At 47.3% G+C, this 17,822-nt stretch overlaps 2 protein-coding genes and 2 pseudogenes across 3 annotated transcripts in view; 2 read left to right on the top strand and 2 right to left on the bottom strand.

Moving 5' to 3' along the window:
* The window catches only part of LOC6052290 (dehydrogenase/reductase SDR family member on chromosome X), a 76,368-nt gene that overhangs the window by 15,029 nt on the left and 43,517 nt on the right, over positions 1-17,822 (bottom strand). The gene's annotated exons all lie outside the window — the stretch shown is intronic.
* On the top strand, positions 6,586-10,959 carry LOC6035928 (annotated as a pseudogene).
* On the bottom strand, positions 7,509-8,247 carry LOC119768044. Of its 2 annotated transcripts, XM_038258362.1 has the most exons (3): positions 8,112-8,247; positions 7,979-8,045; positions 7,509-7,925 (listed from the first exon to the last, which is right to left on the bottom strand). In XM_038258362.1, exons 1-3 carry the CDS (start codon positions 8,194-8,196, stop codon positions 7,907-7,909), a joined length of 171 nt encoding a protein of 56 aa, XP_038114290.1. In that variant the 5' UTR covers positions 8,197-8,247; the 3' UTR covers positions 7,509-7,906. The 2 variants fall into 2 exon arrangements, with proteins under 2 accessions (XP_038114290.1, XP_038114289.1); XM_038258361.1 differs by lacking the exon at positions 8,112-8,247 and having other exon boundaries at positions 7,979-8,101.
* LOC6035929 lies at positions 13,028-13,692 on the top strand (annotated as a pseudogene).

Below are 17,822 nucleotides of genomic sequence, written 5' to 3'. Positions count from 1 at the left end.
CCTGCAGCGACTTCACACGTGATAAACCGACGTACACCATTTGCTGATCCTGGGACTTATCATAGTCGTACACAATCTTATCAAAGGTTCCACCTTGAGATTTGTGTATGGTAAGGGCATTAGCTGGTGTAACCGGGAACTGTATGCGCTTGCATTTAATGCGGTTACCCAGATCGATGTTTGCGGATCGCTTCACGATTGGAGTCAATCTGACTGCAAGATGTCGGGTCGTGTGCGTATCATAGGCTCCACCTCTTTCCTCGCAATGATCCCGATCTGCGCGTTTTCAAATTTGATCCAAAGTCTCATGATGCGATCCTCTGAGTCATCAACGCCCTCTTCGACATACATCAAGTCCCCAATTGCACCATTCACTATGCCATCTTCCACATTGACATTTGTGGTGACCATGTAAGGCATTCCAGGACAGAACTTAGTTGTATACTGCAAACCTGCCGTTTCAGCCAGACTCATCTTGTAGAGTTTGATACGAGCAGTTGCCAGTTGCTCTGCAGTCTTGTATCCCACAAAGGTGTCGTCTGCTGTGCAATCTAGCCCGTCAATGTTTCTCAGCGCTTCGTTGTTGTAGCTGGTTACGTCAATGTTCCGATGGAACAGTCGTACCGCCCCGCCAGTGTCCTCCTTGCTCAGATCCTCTTTTGTGAAGAAACGGCTCTCGATCAGTTTGGTTTCATCGGCGGTCAGTTTCAGCCCATTACCAATCTTGGTAAGAATGTCTGAAAACTGCTTATCCGCCTGACGCATAACCTGTTTGAGCTCGTGAAACATCAACGACTGCCACACCACAGCGCCACAGATGGAGTTCGACGGAGGCTTGAACACGGCGCGAGCATTGACTGGGGGCAACTGCATCAAATCTCCACTCACCAACACATTCACACCGCCATATGCAACATCATAGATCATGTAAACATCCTGGAGGCGTATGTGTGCGGTATTCAGGGTGTGGGCGCCAACCATGCTGACCTCATCGATGATGTGGAACTTGATATGCTGCATCTCGTTCCTGTACATCTGGAGCGTTTCGAAATTCATCTTCGTTGCCTGGCGAGACATGGTGATGTGGTAAGCGTGGTGCAGGGTGGTTCCACCAATTGCGCTGGCTGCTTTTCCAGTCGAAGCTGAAGCTACATACGCGTTGTCGCGGGAGTTGTGAGTTTGGCTGTACCGATTGATCGTTTCCATAAGCGCACGCAATACGAAGGTTTTGCCGCTTCCTGCCGGACCGGTCAAGAAAACCTGCAGCGGCTCGTGCTCTTCGTAGCAATGCATCAGATGGATTACGTGCAGAAGCAATGCCCGTTGCTCTGCATTCGTAGCTCGCATCATCTCACAATATGCCTCCTTCGACAACACGTTTGTGCGTTGCTTGATAACAGATCTTAAACCTCTTGTGGGCAGCAGCTCAAAGTCATCATTATTCGGCTGCATGATGACTGTCCGCACCAGCTCGTCGTGCTTTTCGGTTGCTGCGTTGTTCTCCGCTCCATCCTCCAAGTTCGCAATAGTGCGCAGATACTCCTCGACCGTTTGCTCCATATTCAACTCACAGTCGTATTCCTTACGCTTTGCCAAGAGTTGTTCCTCATGCAAATCGTACAACTGGAGGAACTTATTCTGGTCGAGAACATCCACCACCTCATTACGAAATGGCAGAAACAGGAGAACAGATTCGCGCTTATACTCAGTAAGCTCGCTCATACCGAATCCGCGCCAACGCAGCACCCTTGGCTGTGTCCTTTTCTTGTAGCTGTTTTTACCTCTTTCCTGAGAATACCAAGCTACGAACTCAGCCAAGCAGACGTCTTCCAGGCCTTCACGCTCTTCGTACTTCTCGATGATGTTCTTGTTCCACACATCAGTCGAGTCATCGCCAACTCCTTCTGCATCCATGGTCTTGAAGTGCTTCCTGCTTCTTGTCCGGTCTTGGGGCCACGCAGTTGGAATGAACTCAACTTTCTTACTTGCCTCGGACATCGGCAATCGCAGTAGGAACCAGGCTGCTTCCTGAGCGCACATCTCCACGGCTCCAAGCATCTTCAGGCTGATCTTCTTCAGCATCTCGCCGTAGTCCATTTCGGGGTTCTGCTCTTGCATGAGGATCAGCTCTCGGTGCAATCCACTAACACCACGATTGGACTTGTTGACGTACTCTACCAGGTAGTGGCAAAGTTTCTTTTCGTCAACAATAAACTGGAGATCCATGTTCGAACGCAGCTTGTCCGCAATCCATGCGTTGAACGGATTCGTTCGCAGTTCCTTTTCATCCATCGAGCGCTTGTAGAAGACCGTAGGCTGTTTCAGCGATGCACGAACTACATCCAGGTAGTACTCGTATGTACACTCGCAGTGGGCCAGATAGTCCTCAATCGTATCGAATACCATTGTTGCCAGGACATCACGCATTTCCTCAGCGCGTTTCTTCAACTCTTTGCGGCGACTGTCGTCAGCCTTAAGAGGAAGCAGGACCCGTTGTTCCTTCATGGGCCAGTACGGTATATTGAACCGACAGCGCTTTTCCCCTCGTTTTGTGCAAGTGAACGTGCAACGATGAACCTGCTTAGTAGCCGTCTGCGTGGGAAGGTCCTCGAATCTAATGGAAGTGATGGTGTTGATCAGTTCCAGAGTAGCAGGCATGTGCTCGGAAGCAGGTTCCTTGGGATCGTTGGCGAGCCAAAGCACTGCATGGCAGTGGGGACTACCGCGATGCTGGAACTCAATCCGTTTGAAGTAATCGACGACGTAGTACTTCCCGAACGGACTATGAGTTTTCGAACCCAAGATCAAGAGGATGACTTCGATCAGCTTGTTGAAATAGAGGCAGCACGTGACTGGATCTTCACTGACCAATACTGCTCTTTGAAGTGCTGTTAGTTGCTCCATCGGTTCTGTCAAGTCGATCCTGTTCTCTTGATCCGAGAGCTTGTACAGTATCTTCAGCAGTTCGGGCCAGTGAGTCTCGTTAGCACTCATTGTCAAGAAAACCGTCGGCTTTCCCAGCTGTCGAATCATGGCGAACAAATCTTTCTCCCGTATCTGCCAGTACAATGCCGAGTTCGGAATCGATTTCAGCCACGCGAAGTTCCTCTCGATAAGGCTCTGCATGAACTGCGGGTCACTGAGTTGAGCACGGGTCACATTGTTCGTACCTTGGACCCTAAAGGAGCTCGAAACTCCATCGTGAACCCGAAGACGCATGATCTTAACACCCATGTACAGGATGTGAGTCGGCTTTGCTCCACGCCGGTCACGTCGTCTAGTTTCACTGGTAGCCTTATCGTAAGGAGTTACGCGAACCCCTTTCCTGTACGATCGCATTTTTCCTTGGTAGATTCCGGGAAAAGAAAGTTCTTCTGCATACTGATCGTACACGATGGAAGTCGGCATTCTGTTCTGACCAGGAGCAATATTAAGACTCATGTCCTCGTTCCAGAAGACGGTCTGTTGCTGTCCTGCGAACAATTCCGCTTCAGTTTCGAGTACGTCAAGTGCAATTTGGTCATTTTGCTGGGGAATTCTTGGGACATCTCTTGGGATATCCTCGACTTCCGATACTTCCAGCTCAATCAGTTCCTCACCGTCAGTACCTTCTGGTACATCTGGTTCCATGAGGCTTTCATCCAAAACGATACCTTCGCGCTTATACAACGGAGTGTTGATAAGATAGCGAAGCCAAGCTTTAACGACAGACTTCTTGACATATCCCTGCAGGTAGTTAGACTTGTGGATCAATTGCTTTTTAATGCAAACATTAAAGGCGTAATCATCCTCCAATTGACGCGGAAGCATCCGAACCATCTCGTTGACATCAACAGGGACATTTATGATCTGCCCGATGATTGTGTAGCTTCCTAAAATTTCAAAGCACGTTACCAACTACAAAATTCAAAGTTGATAAACAATTTTCACCTCGCGCATGACTGAGCCGACGAATTTGCATGAACGGCAGCCTTGGCGCAATCAACCGCTCGGTGATCGGATCCAGTGGTGGAAGGTTCGCTGGCTTCTCCGGGTAGGTAAATCCGTTTGATGTGGACAAAGTGGGTACTTTTCCATTCCTCAGAGAGTTGTTGCAAGTCTGGCACACCTTGAATCCCGCGACTGACTCAAAGTGGCCTGCCTCGACCAACACTCTCCCGCCATCGCTTGTGATGGGCCTCAAGTCATTGCTGAACCAGATGCGTTCACAAACATTGCAATAATCACCCAGTTTGTTTTCGGTGAACTTTTTGTGAAATGCAATGTCGGCCTTCACGCAATCTGGCTTGCCACCAGCTGTGGCAATCGTACCCGTCTCTACAAAACATTAAACAATTGGGGACACTATTGAAAAATTGTCACCTAAGTGAAGCTTACCCTGACTGCTGGGTACTGATTCTTGAGAAGACTCGTTCGGGACAGAACGAGTTGAAACGATTCCTGTAAGGCATATAAAGATCTAAACAATTGCTTTTTATTTTAATGAAAATATTGTGTTCTGTAGATTCACGTAAGATAACAAGTTTTAAACATAATCATTGATTAGATTCCACCCCAGAATTTTCAACCTAGACGTTATCCAACGTCTAAATTTAACGGATTGGCATATTCAATTGTTTTATTTTAGAACTATTGTGAACGTTATAACAAAACAAAATTTTAAATTTAAAGTTTCATAAAGAATGCGAATGATGTTGCAAGTTCTTGGTTTAAAATCAAAAACATCATAAAAGATTACGATTTTCGTTGAAATTTGAACAGAATAAAGAAACAAATTATGGATTTTCATGAAGTTGAATGGAAATAAATCAATATTCTTGAAAAACTCACCAAGATTTCTCCCGAAATCGGCCCGGGACGTGCCCCCTCTTGAGCGCGCTGGAATCTGGACCGGGTCGGGACGTGGGAAAATCGAACAGGATCCCTACTTCCGCCGGGCATCGGTTCCAGGTTTAAGATCGGGTCACGGCTTGGGTAGAATCGCACAGGGTCAGTGCTTCTGCCGGGCATTGGTTCCAAATCCACAGCTGCTGCAGCATTTCCAACCCCAACAGTACCTCCAAGATCCGCTTCCTCTCCAGGTTCTTCCGCCTTCGGAATTCTCGAACGCGCTCAGTGCTCGTTTTCCGCGGAACCGTTTTTTCGACTCCTCTGCTTCCTCCGCACCGTGCACTTTCAGTTTTTCGCATTCGGAAAGCTCTGACGCGCTCCGTGCTCTTCTTCCGGGGCACCGGCGTTTGGCGCTCCACTGCCTCCACCACCATCTGCTCCACGTCGTCCTCCATCTCCTCCTCGTCACGATCAGCGATCGTCTCGGCTTGCCTCAGTGGTGCCACCACTCCATCCTCCCGCTCACTCTCCTCGCGCCTTCGCTTGCGATGATTCGCCTGGTGTTGTGACATCCTCGCTAGTCGATTTTGTTTTGGGTATGATTTTTGGGTATGATGTTTGTAGGTACTTGAATCGAACGTCCGCGGAAGGGAAGCTCGACGCATCGAACTCAATCAGCGTGTACCACCAAACAGAGACTGTGTGTGTACACGCGTTTGTTTTTGCGCACCACGAAAACAACTTCGAGAATGAGCTGCACCCCAGTCAACTCAATCGGAATTCTGAAACGGAATCCAATTCAATTCGAATCGTTTACGTATTCCGTTTCAAACGCAACAACCGGTACGTACACGGAATCGGTTGTTGCGTTTGAAACGGAATACGTAAACGATTCGAATTGCATTCCGTTTCAGAATTCCGATTGAGTTAACTGGGACTCCCCCCCCCCTGCCAAAATTTCTGAGAAAAACTTAACCCCCGATGACCGACATTCTGCGTAAGGGCTACGCGGGACAGATTTTAAACACAAGTTTGCCACAAAGCTTGCAAATTAACACCACACACACACACACACACACACACACACACACACACACACACACACACACACACACACACCTCATGCAAACATTTTTCCTCGCGCAACGTGATGCCTTGAGCTGAGAAAATTCGTGTTTTAAGATAAAATAACTCTTTCGTGATGAAATTAGTGGCCCTGAAAAGGGCCGTTTTGTTTAGTAGAAATAAAGAATCTCTCGGGTGGGCCGAGTCAGCTGGACAAACTGGACATAAATTGCTCATAGGTTCGTGTCCTCAAACAGCATCGCTTAAAACGGTTTGCGGGTCAGGACTGTGGACTTCTGGTAGCGATGAATTATACGCAGCACGTCCGTTTCGGGACGTGCCATGAGGCATCTTCACTCCTCCGGTGGCCGGTACACTCGGACTGCCTTTGTGGCCAACTGCTTCCGCGGAACCTTTCCTCCTGTAGACTTGCGAGCAGTTTTCAGCCATGACTTTTTACGACGTGACCTCGATGAAAATTGAACAGGGAATGGGGGGGGAGAAAAACTCAAACGCTCTTTTATAACTTCGCGCGATGCGAGAGGCCTTCCCCTATCAGTGAGAGAGTGAGAGAGAAACTATCAGGAAGAAATGAGGGGAGGTACGGAGCAAATTCCATATATAAGAAAATGACAGATTATATTTTTATTCATTCCATCAACGACTTTCAACCCCAAGCAACTCTTCAAGATGAACGGACGCGGCACGGGAGGCAAAGGGCTCGAAAAAGGGCACGGCGGCGCCTGTCCTTCGAGACAAACCCCAGCGAATCAGCGATCCAGCTTCGTAGCTGCCGGAAGCGCATCCCCGAACCAATTAATGAGGAACCGCGCGGTGTACTGAAGGTGTTTTGGGCAATCATCGAGCACGCTAAGCGGAAGATGGTCACGGTCATGAACGCCGTGATCGGCCTGAAGCGATGCACTCTGCAAATTTTCGGGAGATAATAAAGGAGACGTTATAATAAAATAAAAGGCCCTTTTCAGGGCCACCAAATCAATCACGCATCTATTTCCGCTTAAAGATGATTTCTTGACATTTTGACGTTGGATAACGCCTGGAGATTCCAAACGCTTCTTCAGATAATTGAAAATTTTAGCACCATTTGTTTGAAATTTAATCAGCAATTTTCTTTAAACAATTCTGTCTAGATAATTCTGCGTAGTAGGTATTTGTAAAAGTAAGAACATGCTCACACCGCTCGAAAACACACCGCAAACTCACAAGCATACACGTCTACGGATGTTGACAAGCTTACACGGCGTCGGCCAGGACAATCCGGTTATGGCACCGGTGAACCAGAAGACCAATGGCGGGGAGAAGATCAACAATCGGTATTTGTATCTGGGATGTTCAATCCCGTGACCTACCAGGTCATCCTGCTGGGGCTTACAACAGCCAAGGATTGGAAGACAAGCACATGGTGCTCCCCGGATGACGCCCGGACTTGAGTACATGAAGTGTAGCCGCGTTAACGGTAGACTTCAGGGCGCGATGTTGATCAGCGGAACGGAACATAAGGAAACGTGCAAAACTTGATCCTGAACCAGGTGAATCCTAACATCAACGAGGAGGACTATTTCCGAGCAATAAAGTATCTTAAACAACAATCATTCCAATCAAATTGCTTTATAAATTAAAATAAATGCGCCACATAGTAACTAGTGCTAACAAATTTGCGCGCGAACTACTCTTTGACACATGTTTCGTCTTCCGCACCTCCGGCCGATCATGCCGGGCCGCGTGAGCTGGGCGACAATCTTGCGCGCCGTCCCAAACCGGATGAAGCTGTTCCACAGCAGCACACAGGCGATTCTTGTCGCTCAGGCATCGCTTCCCCCTTCGCCACGCTGCTGATTGAAGAACGAGGTTGCCGAAGCAGGCATGATGATGGCGTTGGCCGCCTGCAGCTTTTCGATAATGTCCGGGATTGTTTGAGCGGGGCTGGCCGTGGCAAAGATCGCCACCGTCGGAAGGGTGGAGTCGATGATGCCGATTGCTTCGTAGCCGATTATCGGGCTGAGGTTTGTCTGTTATGAAGAGTTGGATTAGTTGTGGGTCGCTCTAGATGTCAACAACTCAATCTTTTCGGCCATAATCCTCGTGGAACAGCTGATATACCTCGATGGTTAACCCGGACGATGTCTCGCCTGCAGAATGAAAAATGAATAGCATTACATCACCCGAACGCCTCAAACAAGCTAGAAATCACTTACCTGCCAAGTACTTATTCTTGCCGATCGCAGCTGCCCTTGGGCAGCAGAGGTGCAGCCCGAGCGTCCGTCGGGAAATGGCCAACATCACTGCAATCTAGCGAAAACGATTGCCTTCCTTTCGATCGAATATGTAATATTAACCACTCGCGAAAAAACAACTTTGCGCTTCCCTTTGAGCAGAATTTCCGTCAGTGCGAGCTACGATGGGGAAAAACAGCAAACGTCAAAAAATCTATGTTTGTATCTGTGGCGAGATTCGCTCAAAAGGGTGGGAATTGTACACGTTTATGAAGTACTGTAATTGAGCTGTCATCGGAGTCAGGGTTGCCAGGTTGCAACATTACAGATTTTTCAAGTTACCTACATAATAGAGTTATCCACGTGCGCATGTATTACGTATACGTACACGAATAGATTCTTTTTGCCTTCCTACTGCATTCGCCACCAAGATTTCTTCGTGGCACGAAATGCCAAAACAAAAAACTATAAATATAGGTCGATTTCGCATTTTCATTCTCATATCAACCTCGACAGTGAACGAGGAAACATCGGCTGAAGGCGAGAAGCAGACACGGTCGTCGCGAGCTGGGCTGCAGTTCCCCGTCGGACAATTCAACCGATTCCTAGTGAAGGGCAACTACGCCGGTGCCCGGTCTTCCTGGCTGCCGTGCCAGAATATTTGGTGGTGGAAGTCCTCGAGCTGGTTGGAAATGCTGCACGGGACAACAAGAAGACTCGCATTATCCCTCGCCATCTGCAACTGGCCATCCTGAACGACGAGGAGCTTAACCGGCTGATGCTCGGGGTCACGATTTCGCAGGGCGGCGTTTTGACGTAGACTTACGTCTTTGTCGAAGGTACTGGGGTGTCATTCCAAAAAACCCGGGCCGAAGGCCCTGGATTACTGCGTCATCCGTCAAACGCTTATATCTTCCTTCCCTCTAATCGAATCGACACGATTTATGTGCCATTCGATTCGAAAATTATTCAGCAATTTGCTATAAAACTTTCATTGTTGGCAAAATAGTTTAACTATTGAAACAATTGAATGTTTTAAAATGTTTTCAAAATGCAGAGATTTTGCAAGCAAAATGAGCGCTTCCCACTCACGGACGGGAATGTCAGGGGAAAATCATCCGAGCAACGCCACCGAGTGTCGGTCGCGAAAAAGGAGGGGAAGTAGCAGACCGGAATCATATATAAGAACGCGCGTTCAGCCCATTCTATCATTCACGTCTCAGACGTCGGACCGGCAGCAGCAGCAGCAGTAAAGCTCAGCCCAGAGCAGCAGCAGGAGAGAGGGACCAGGACTGGAAAAGAAGTGCGCATCGCCTTCTCGTCGTCACCGTCAGCCAGTTGCCTCTCGATGGCCGGACCGTTAGGATCTTTCGTGGTTGCTGTGGTTCGGAGGTGCTTCAATCCCCATCCCTCGTCCCACCCGGGACGAGGCATCAACAAGATGAGGCGCGCGCCTGCTGCCTTCCGCCGAAAAGCCTCTCGTGGGTCAAGCCTTGGTTGTTAAACAATCGGGACATCCAACTAGCTCGTCGCATTCGCGGCGAGCGCTTCTGAAAGATTTACGTCTCATCAAATTCTAGTGTTGAAAGAGTTGCCCACGTCCCACCCGGGACGAGGCAGCGAGCTAATTTGAATTTAAATTTCAGGAACAAATTTTGGTCTTCGGGGGCGACGGATTGCACAGCTTTCTGAGGCTGCTCTCGCCCCCAACCCCTATGCCCCTCCCCCTCCCCCATTCGGCTCGCTAAAATTCCTTCGTCTCTTTCTTTCCTCTCTTTGCCGTTCGTTCGTCTTCTTCGACGGCCATGCCTCACGATCTTGAGCAGTTAAGTGAGGAACATGATCCAATTTTACTCGAGGCTGATTCGTTTGGGGATATTTGTGCCACAAAAGTTTCAGAAAATGGATTCAAACATTGTTTGATGTGTATATTTCGCCAAGTGCAACATACAAACAGAAAATTTCTTTCTTGATCCGGAATTTGTTCTGGTATGCAAAGCAGGACATCCGCATTGTTGTGTCTGGGGATTTTAACATTGATATCCTCAAACCGGAAAATTTGAAATTTGTTGATTTTATGAATTATGAAAGAGTACCTCAAGCTTGATCTGCTTTCCAATCCTTTGGGCGCACATGCCTTGACCTTGTTTTTGGTAGAAATGTTCTGACACAGTCACGAAGGTATGTTTCGTATTTTAGTTATCATCGGCCGATTTTGACTTTGGTTGATACACCAGCCTAATATAAATTTCGCACCACAATCATTTGCAAATACTACACGCTTTCCTAAACAACTTTGTAGGTTTTGCATCCATCAACAACGCCAGCACCTGCAGCATCCACCGCGGCCTATCACCCATCTGGACAGAACATCTCTCTGCTGCAGCCTTGCGACCAACGCCACCATCCAACTCTAATCGGTCCTTTTTAGGGCCACCAATTTTCTCACGAAAGAGTTCTTCTTGTTCATCATTCCCACCAAACACTACCACCCCGAAATAACGCCCTTAGCTGAATTCCATCTCCCATTCATGATCATATTCCGTAAATCTATTTAAAGAATATAGCTAATTCTTCAAATTAATATATGGAAAACCCACATGTCCACATATCTAAATTTTACGTAAGTCTACGCCATTCCGGTTATGTCTGTGACATAACTACTTTGACTTTTACTGAGCATTCATGCCGTCCTGCTGCCGAAGAAGACCCAGGAGGAGATTCAGAGGCGGCAGCGAATTAATTTTTGACAAAACCGTCCTTTTCAGGACGAACAACAGTTTCACGAAAGAGTTACTCTACAATCAGTTCCATTTCAAGCAAAACAATGTAAAGGGGCCAATGCGAGTTTGTTAAAAAAGAGTCTATCCTGCTCACGTCAGTGGATGTTTACATTATAAGTGAGCAGGATAGACTCATTGTTTACATACTCACATTGGCCCCTTTGCATTGTTTTGCTTGATTTATTTGAGCAAATTTACTCACAATTTTGCAATTCAGTTGCCAATTTATCCCCTCTAGTGATCAAATCGCAGCCCTGCATTTACCAGTTTTGTTGAAAAATGGCCTGGGAAATTACAGAATAGTTCAGCATTCTAAAGCTTGTGTGCCAACTCAATTCAATTGAGTTATTCTGCCTCTTTTTGTGCATTTTGTGCCACAGAAAGTTTCCATCGCAGTGGGCGATGTTTCACTTGTCGTGCTCACACACACGCACAAGCGTGCATGGCACTTTATCATTTAAAATGTAACTTAGCGGAACATTCCTAAGGGGGGGGGGGGGGGGTTCGTCACATTTCACTCTCGACAGTTAGAGAGTGGATAACGATGCGGCACGGGCGGAAAGGTGAAGAAGCAGCATCTCGAGTGTGACCTTCGCTCACCATCGGAAGGTGAGACGGTGGTCTTGCGGAAACGCAAAGAAGCCGAATTCATCGATACCAGTGACCCGGTATACCTGGTGGCGGAGATGCTCGAGCTGGGTGGACTAAAATGTTCTATTTTGTCTCGATGGGGTACTGTTTTTGTAAGGCTGTTGCCAGCACTTGGCGACAGCAAAGGAAATTTTAGCAGCAAACATTAAACAAACCGCAAGAAATGCACAGCACTGCAGGATGTGATGGAGGAGGAAAGGAAGGGAGGGAGGGAGGAAGGTGGACTTTTCTTTCAACTTGGCGCATCACCTGTTGATTTTCGCTGCTACCCATTTTCTATTCGCTCCGGTGGAAACTCAACCGAACCAGGTGGAAACGATAATTGTCCCTTGTTCCGTGACAATTATCGTTTCCAACGACCGTATCACGCGCAGGTTTGGCCATCCGTGGTCCCAAAACTGGTTTTGCCTGCTGTCAAGGCGGTCCGATGTCCATTTTCAGCGCGCTCCGGTTGATTTTCTGTCGAATTTGTGGTCTCGGGGTTGGTTCAATTTTGCTAAGTCCGAGACGATTTTAGGTACTTGAATCGAACGTCCGCGGAAGGGAAGCTCGACGCATCGAACCCAATCAGCGTGTACCACCAAACGGGAAATGTACCGCTCAGAAATTGTATAAAAGAGTTTTTCGTCGCTCGAGCGATACTCATTTCATCGTCAACCGTTCCAGCAGACGCATTAGCAGCAGCAACAGCTCAACTGATATGGCCAAGCAGCGCGATTTGGGCATTTGCCCAGGATTAATGGGCCAGTTGCCTCTGATCGCGGAAAATGTAATTTCTCTGCCTCCTGTGCCGGAAGCGGAAAGTAGAATTATCTCTACTCGATTTCCGTTTGTTTACAAAAGGAAACTTAAAAGCGAGCATCATACTCAATCAACCGAATGATGATGTTTCCAGAGTGAACTAATTTTCTCAAACGGCCCTTTTCAGGGCCACAACTAATTTCACGAAAGAGTTGCTCTTTATTCTACTGTCTTAATTAATTTTTTTGAGTCTCTGTAGAATGTCGTTGGCCTTTCCGAGGAGGCCATCTGCGCCGAAATCAATTAATCCGCAAGTATATTTACATTGCTCTCCGTAATCAACATTTACAAAATAAGAACAAATTAGAGCGTGATTCAGAAGACGCAACCTTTCTTTCATTTTAATTTTGGAATAAAACGAATCTTAATAAAAATAGTACCAGCTGTAAAATTGCTCAAATTGCTGGACTTCTTTGTCAAAATGCTTATGCGCCTTTTTTAAGTGTTACGCCAGAAGCTATTTGTTCAAGTCCCAAACGTAACCTCTAAATTTGACCTTGTAAATCGAATCTGCCCGGACTTTTCAAGATATAACTCTTTCGTGAGAATTTTTATGGCCCTGAAAAGGGCCGCTTGTTTTTTTATGAATCGCTGCATACTTTGTCAACTCTCCGGGCAGCAGCAGTCGTACGGTGATCTGGATCTCCCGCGAGGACACTTGCGATGGCTGGAGCGCCGATCTTCCTGGCCGGAACGCCGAGTCAGCAGCAGTCGACTTTTCGAAAAATTCGATCTGTGGTATCTTCTTCAATGGACCGCCGAGAAATGATGAAAATTTAGGCACTGGTTTTGTGCGCAAAACGCGTCAACGCATGCTCCGCCCCTTTTGCTCGTTGTACCGTTCCTACGGCATTCTCTTTGCCTTCCTACTGCATTCGCCACCAAGTTTTCTTCGAGGCACGAAATGCCAAAACAAAAAACTATAAATATAGGTCGATTTCGCCTTTTCGTTCTCATAACAACATTGGCAGTGAACGAGGATACATCGGCGAGAAGCAGACACGGTCGTCGCGAGCTGGGCTGCAGTTCCCCGTCGGACAATTCAACCGATTCCTAGTGAAGGGCAACTACGCCGGTGCCCGGTCTTCCTGACAACAATATTTGGTGGCGGAAGTCCTCGAGTTGGTTGGAAACGCTGCACGGGACAACAAGAAGACTCGGATATCCCTCGCCATCTGCAGCTGGCCATCCAGAACGACGAGGAGCTTTACTGGCTGATGCTCGGGGTCACGATTTCGCAGGGCGGCGTTTTACCGAACATTCATGCCGTCCTGCTGCCGAAGAAGACACAGGAGGAGATTCCGAGGCGGCAGCGAATTAATTTTTGACAGCGCGTCGTTTACAAAACCGTCCTTTTCAGGACGAACAAAATTTTCACGAAAGAGTTACTCTACAATCAATTCCATTTATTTGAGCAAATTTATTCATGATTTTGAAAATTTGTTGCCAGGGGATAACCCCTGTAGCAGCCCTGCATTTACCAGTTTTGTTGAAAAATGGTCTGGGAAATTACAGAATAGTTAAGCCCTTTTCAATTGTTCTGAGTAATTTGGGCTCTTCTTGCGCATTTTGTGCCACAGAAAGTATCCATCACAGTAGGCGATGTTTCACTTCTCGTGCACACACACACACACACACACACACACACACACGCACAAGCGCGCATGGTATTTTAGTAATTTAGCACACATAAACAGTGGTTTCATGCAAACTCTGTGGTGAATTTGATTTGATAATTTAAAATGTAAATGAAGGAACATTCCTGAGGGGGAGGGGGGATTGTGCCTACGTCACCGACTTTTCATGTCAACAACCATTCGAAATTTTCAAGAACAATTCTTTCGTGAGAAATTTTGTGGCCCTGAAAAGGGCCGTTTGTTTCAATTTGCTGCCTCCTCCTACTTGCAGCCACAGCTTCGCTCAATCTGCCGTCTGCGGGTAAACCGCCTGTTTCCAAAAGGTCTAATGAACCCAAGGAAAATCGACGGAATTGAACGTATCCAGAAATCGTCGGCTTCCTCTAAACAGCGCACAAAGCTGTGTTGGATTTCCGTCTGCGTTGCTTCGACTGGCCCGTTTTCCATTGTTGCTGCTTTTCTGCTTGGCGCCTCCTTTGCCTCCCTAGCCGCGTCCAGTCCACTGAAGAATTTGCTCCGTCAGTAAGATGATCGTTCGAAAGTTGTTGGTTGAATGAGAAAAATCAGACCTGCCACTTTCTTATATATTGTTTCCTCTCTACCTCCCCAACTTTCCTTCGGAAAGTTTCTCTCTCACTCTCTCGCTGGAAGGGGAAGGCCTCTCGCGTCTGCGCGAAGTTATAAAAGTGCGTTTCAGTATTTTTTCCCCATTCCCTGTTCAACTCTGATCGAGGAAACATCAGTAGCAGCGACACCAGCATAAGCAGTAGCAGAAAAAATAGCTGCATCACCTGAGGAAAGACCCCGCGGCAGCAACTGGCATCGATAGCAGCCCCAAAGGGTGCGCTGGCCACCGGAGATGTGCAGAAGCCTAACGATATCGTCCGTCGCTACCAAAAGTCCACGGAAATGTTGCCCTTCCAGCGGCTGTTGCGTGAGATTGCCCAGCACTTCAGGATGGACAAGCGCTTTTAGAATTCAGCCGTGATGCGATGCTACGATCAAAACTGGCTCGGCGCATCCGGAAGAATGTTCCTTTTCTCTGAAACAAACGGCCCTTTTCAGGGCCAACAAATTCATAACGAAAGAGTTGTCTCATTCCTCAACGGTAAAAAATGTGTTTTCGAAGCAAACGCCAAACCGTGACGTTTGCTGATTGTCGAAAAGTTTAGTTTTCTCTGCTTGCAAAACAATTGTTGGGGACATGCATGTGTGTGTGTGTGTGTGTGTGTGTGTGTGTGTGTGTGTGTGTGTGTGTTCTTAAACGACATTTGAAAGTGCGGAAACGGTCTTCTTCTCATTCTAAAACGTGTAATGCAATGTCGTATCGCATCTTTTGAATGTTGCTCCAGACTTCTACGCGTTGAATGACGTTTAAGTATTTTCATGTATGTGAGTATGAGTACGTGAGTAACTCACGTTAAACTAAGCATGTGCAGGATGATTTAAGCAATAAACTCTTTCGTGATCGATTTTAGACCTGAAAAGGGCTCTTATTATTTATTGGTCGGGCCTGGACAGCCCTCAAGAATTGAGGCGTTGGCAAGTGCAACGTACATTTAAATATGTTGGCCACGGCGATTTTCTTGGCGGCGGTCGGTTTTTTGGCAGCAGCCATCCTTCAGGCCATGCACCCTGCCTCCAGGCCATCTGCTCCCGGGCGTCCAGACCGTCTGCTACCGGGCCACCAAGCCATCTGCTCCTGACGTCCTCCAGGTGGTGGCCACTACTGCCAAAATGTCAAATTCCATGTCCAGTATCAAAATCCCTAAAGTTTGATACCCATATTGCCCCAACTCTTATGGTTCCGCAAATGTCCCCTTATCGGAACATCCCCGGGGCCTCTGGCCACTACAGGTGGTGGCCACTACTGCTAAAAGGTAAAATTTCATGTCCAGTATCAAAATCCCTAAAGTTTGATACCCATATTGCCCCAACTCTTATGGTTCCGCAAATGTCCCCTTATCGGAACATCCTCGGGGCCTCCGGCCACTACTTCCAAAATGTCAAATTTCATGTCCAGTATCAAAATCGCTAAAGTTTGATACCCATATTGCCCATACTCTAATGGTTCCGCAAATGTCCCCTTATCGGAACATCCCCGGGGCCTCCGGCCACTACAGGTGGTGGCCACTACTGCTAAAAGGTAAAATTTCATGTCCAGTATCAAAAACCCTAAAGTTTGATACCCATATTGCCCCAACTCTTATGGTTCCGCAAATGTCCCCTTATCGGGACATCCCCGGGGCCTCCGGCCACTCCAGGTGGTGGCCACTACTGCCAAAATGTCAAATTTCATGTCCAGTATCAAAATCCCTAAAGTTTGATACCCATAATGCCCATACTCTAATGGTTCCGCAAATGTCCCCTTATCGGAACATCCCCGGGGCCTCCGGCCACTCCAGGTGGTGGCCACTACTGCCAAAATGTCAAATTTCATGTCCAGTATCAAAATCCCAAAAGTTTGATACCCATATTGCCCCAACTCTTATGGTTCCGCAAATGTCCCCTTATCGGAACATCCCCGGGGCCTCCGGCCACTACAGGTGGTGGCCACTACTGCCAAAATGTCAAATTTCATGTCCAGTATCAAAATCCCTAAAGTTTGATACCCATATTGCCCATACTCTAATGGTTCCGCAAATGTCCCCATATCGGAACATCCCCGGGGCCTCCGGCCACTCCAGGTGGTGGCCACTACTGCCAAAATGTCAAATTTCATGTCCAGTATCAAAATCCCTAAAGTTTGATACCCATATTGCCCCAACTCTTATGGTTCCGCAAATGTCCCCTTATCGGAACATCCCCGGGGCCTCCGGCCACTCCAGGTGGTGGCCACTACTCCCAAAATGTCAAATTTCATGTCCAGTATCAAAATCCCTAAAGTTTGATACCCATATTGCCCCAACTCTTATGGTTCCGCAAATGTCCCCTTATCGGAACATCCCCGGGGCCTCCGGCCACTACAGGTGGTGGCCACTACTGCCAAAATGTCAAATTTCATGTCCAGTATCAAAATCCCTAAAGTTTGATACCCATATTGCCCATACTCTAATGGTTCCGCAAATGTCCCCTTATCGGAACATCCCCGGGGCCTCCGGCCACTCCAGGTGGTGGCCACTACTGCCAAAATGTCAAATTTCATGTCCAGTATCAAAATCCCTAAAGTTTGATACTCATATTGCCCCAACTCATGGTTCCGCTTGGCAGCGCTTGCGAGTGGAGCTGAGCTCCTCTCGCTTCGGTGGTAGACCACCGACTGAAGCCTGCCTTCAAATTTCCCGTGGTTTTGTAGGGAAGAGAGAAGGCTGGCAATCGCGAGAAGAGCTGAGCTCCTCTCGCTTCGGTGGTAGACCACTGACTAAACTAATGCTGTGGAGGGAGTGGCGTTTATATTTATATCAAAACCGCACTGCTTCTGTGATTTTCCCCTCTGCTTGGGGAAGGTGTTTCATTTTTCGGTTTCATTTCGCTTCGCGAAATTTTGGATTGCTACCCCGTATAGAGCCCTAAGACGAAGTTCTTCGTCAAAATACTTATTATTTTTATATTGTTTTTAAATGTCTTTTAACGTTTAATGCAATCTTTCTAGAAAACCAACTCAATGTTTTTTAAAGTGTAATTTAATTTTCAAAATTTAACTTCATTTGCAATCGCAAAGTACTCGTTTGTAATTTTGATAGAATGAAAAATGCATGTTTTGAAAAAAGTCGCAGATTTTCAAATTAAGAAAATAATGCCCATGCCCACTTTGGGACCATCCATAAACCACGTAGACAATTTTTTTGGGAATCTTTTACCCCCCCCCCCCCTTCGTGGAC

Source organism: Culex quinquefasciatus, chromosome 2 (genome assembly GCF_015732765.1).
Source record: "Culex quinquefasciatus strain JHB chromosome 2, VPISU_Cqui_1.0_pri_paternal, whole genome shotgun sequence".
Lineage (NCBI taxonomy): Eukaryota > Metazoa > Arthropoda > Insecta > Diptera > Culicidae > Culex > Culex quinquefasciatus.
This window is presented reverse-complemented; position numbering and strand designations above follow the sequence as displayed.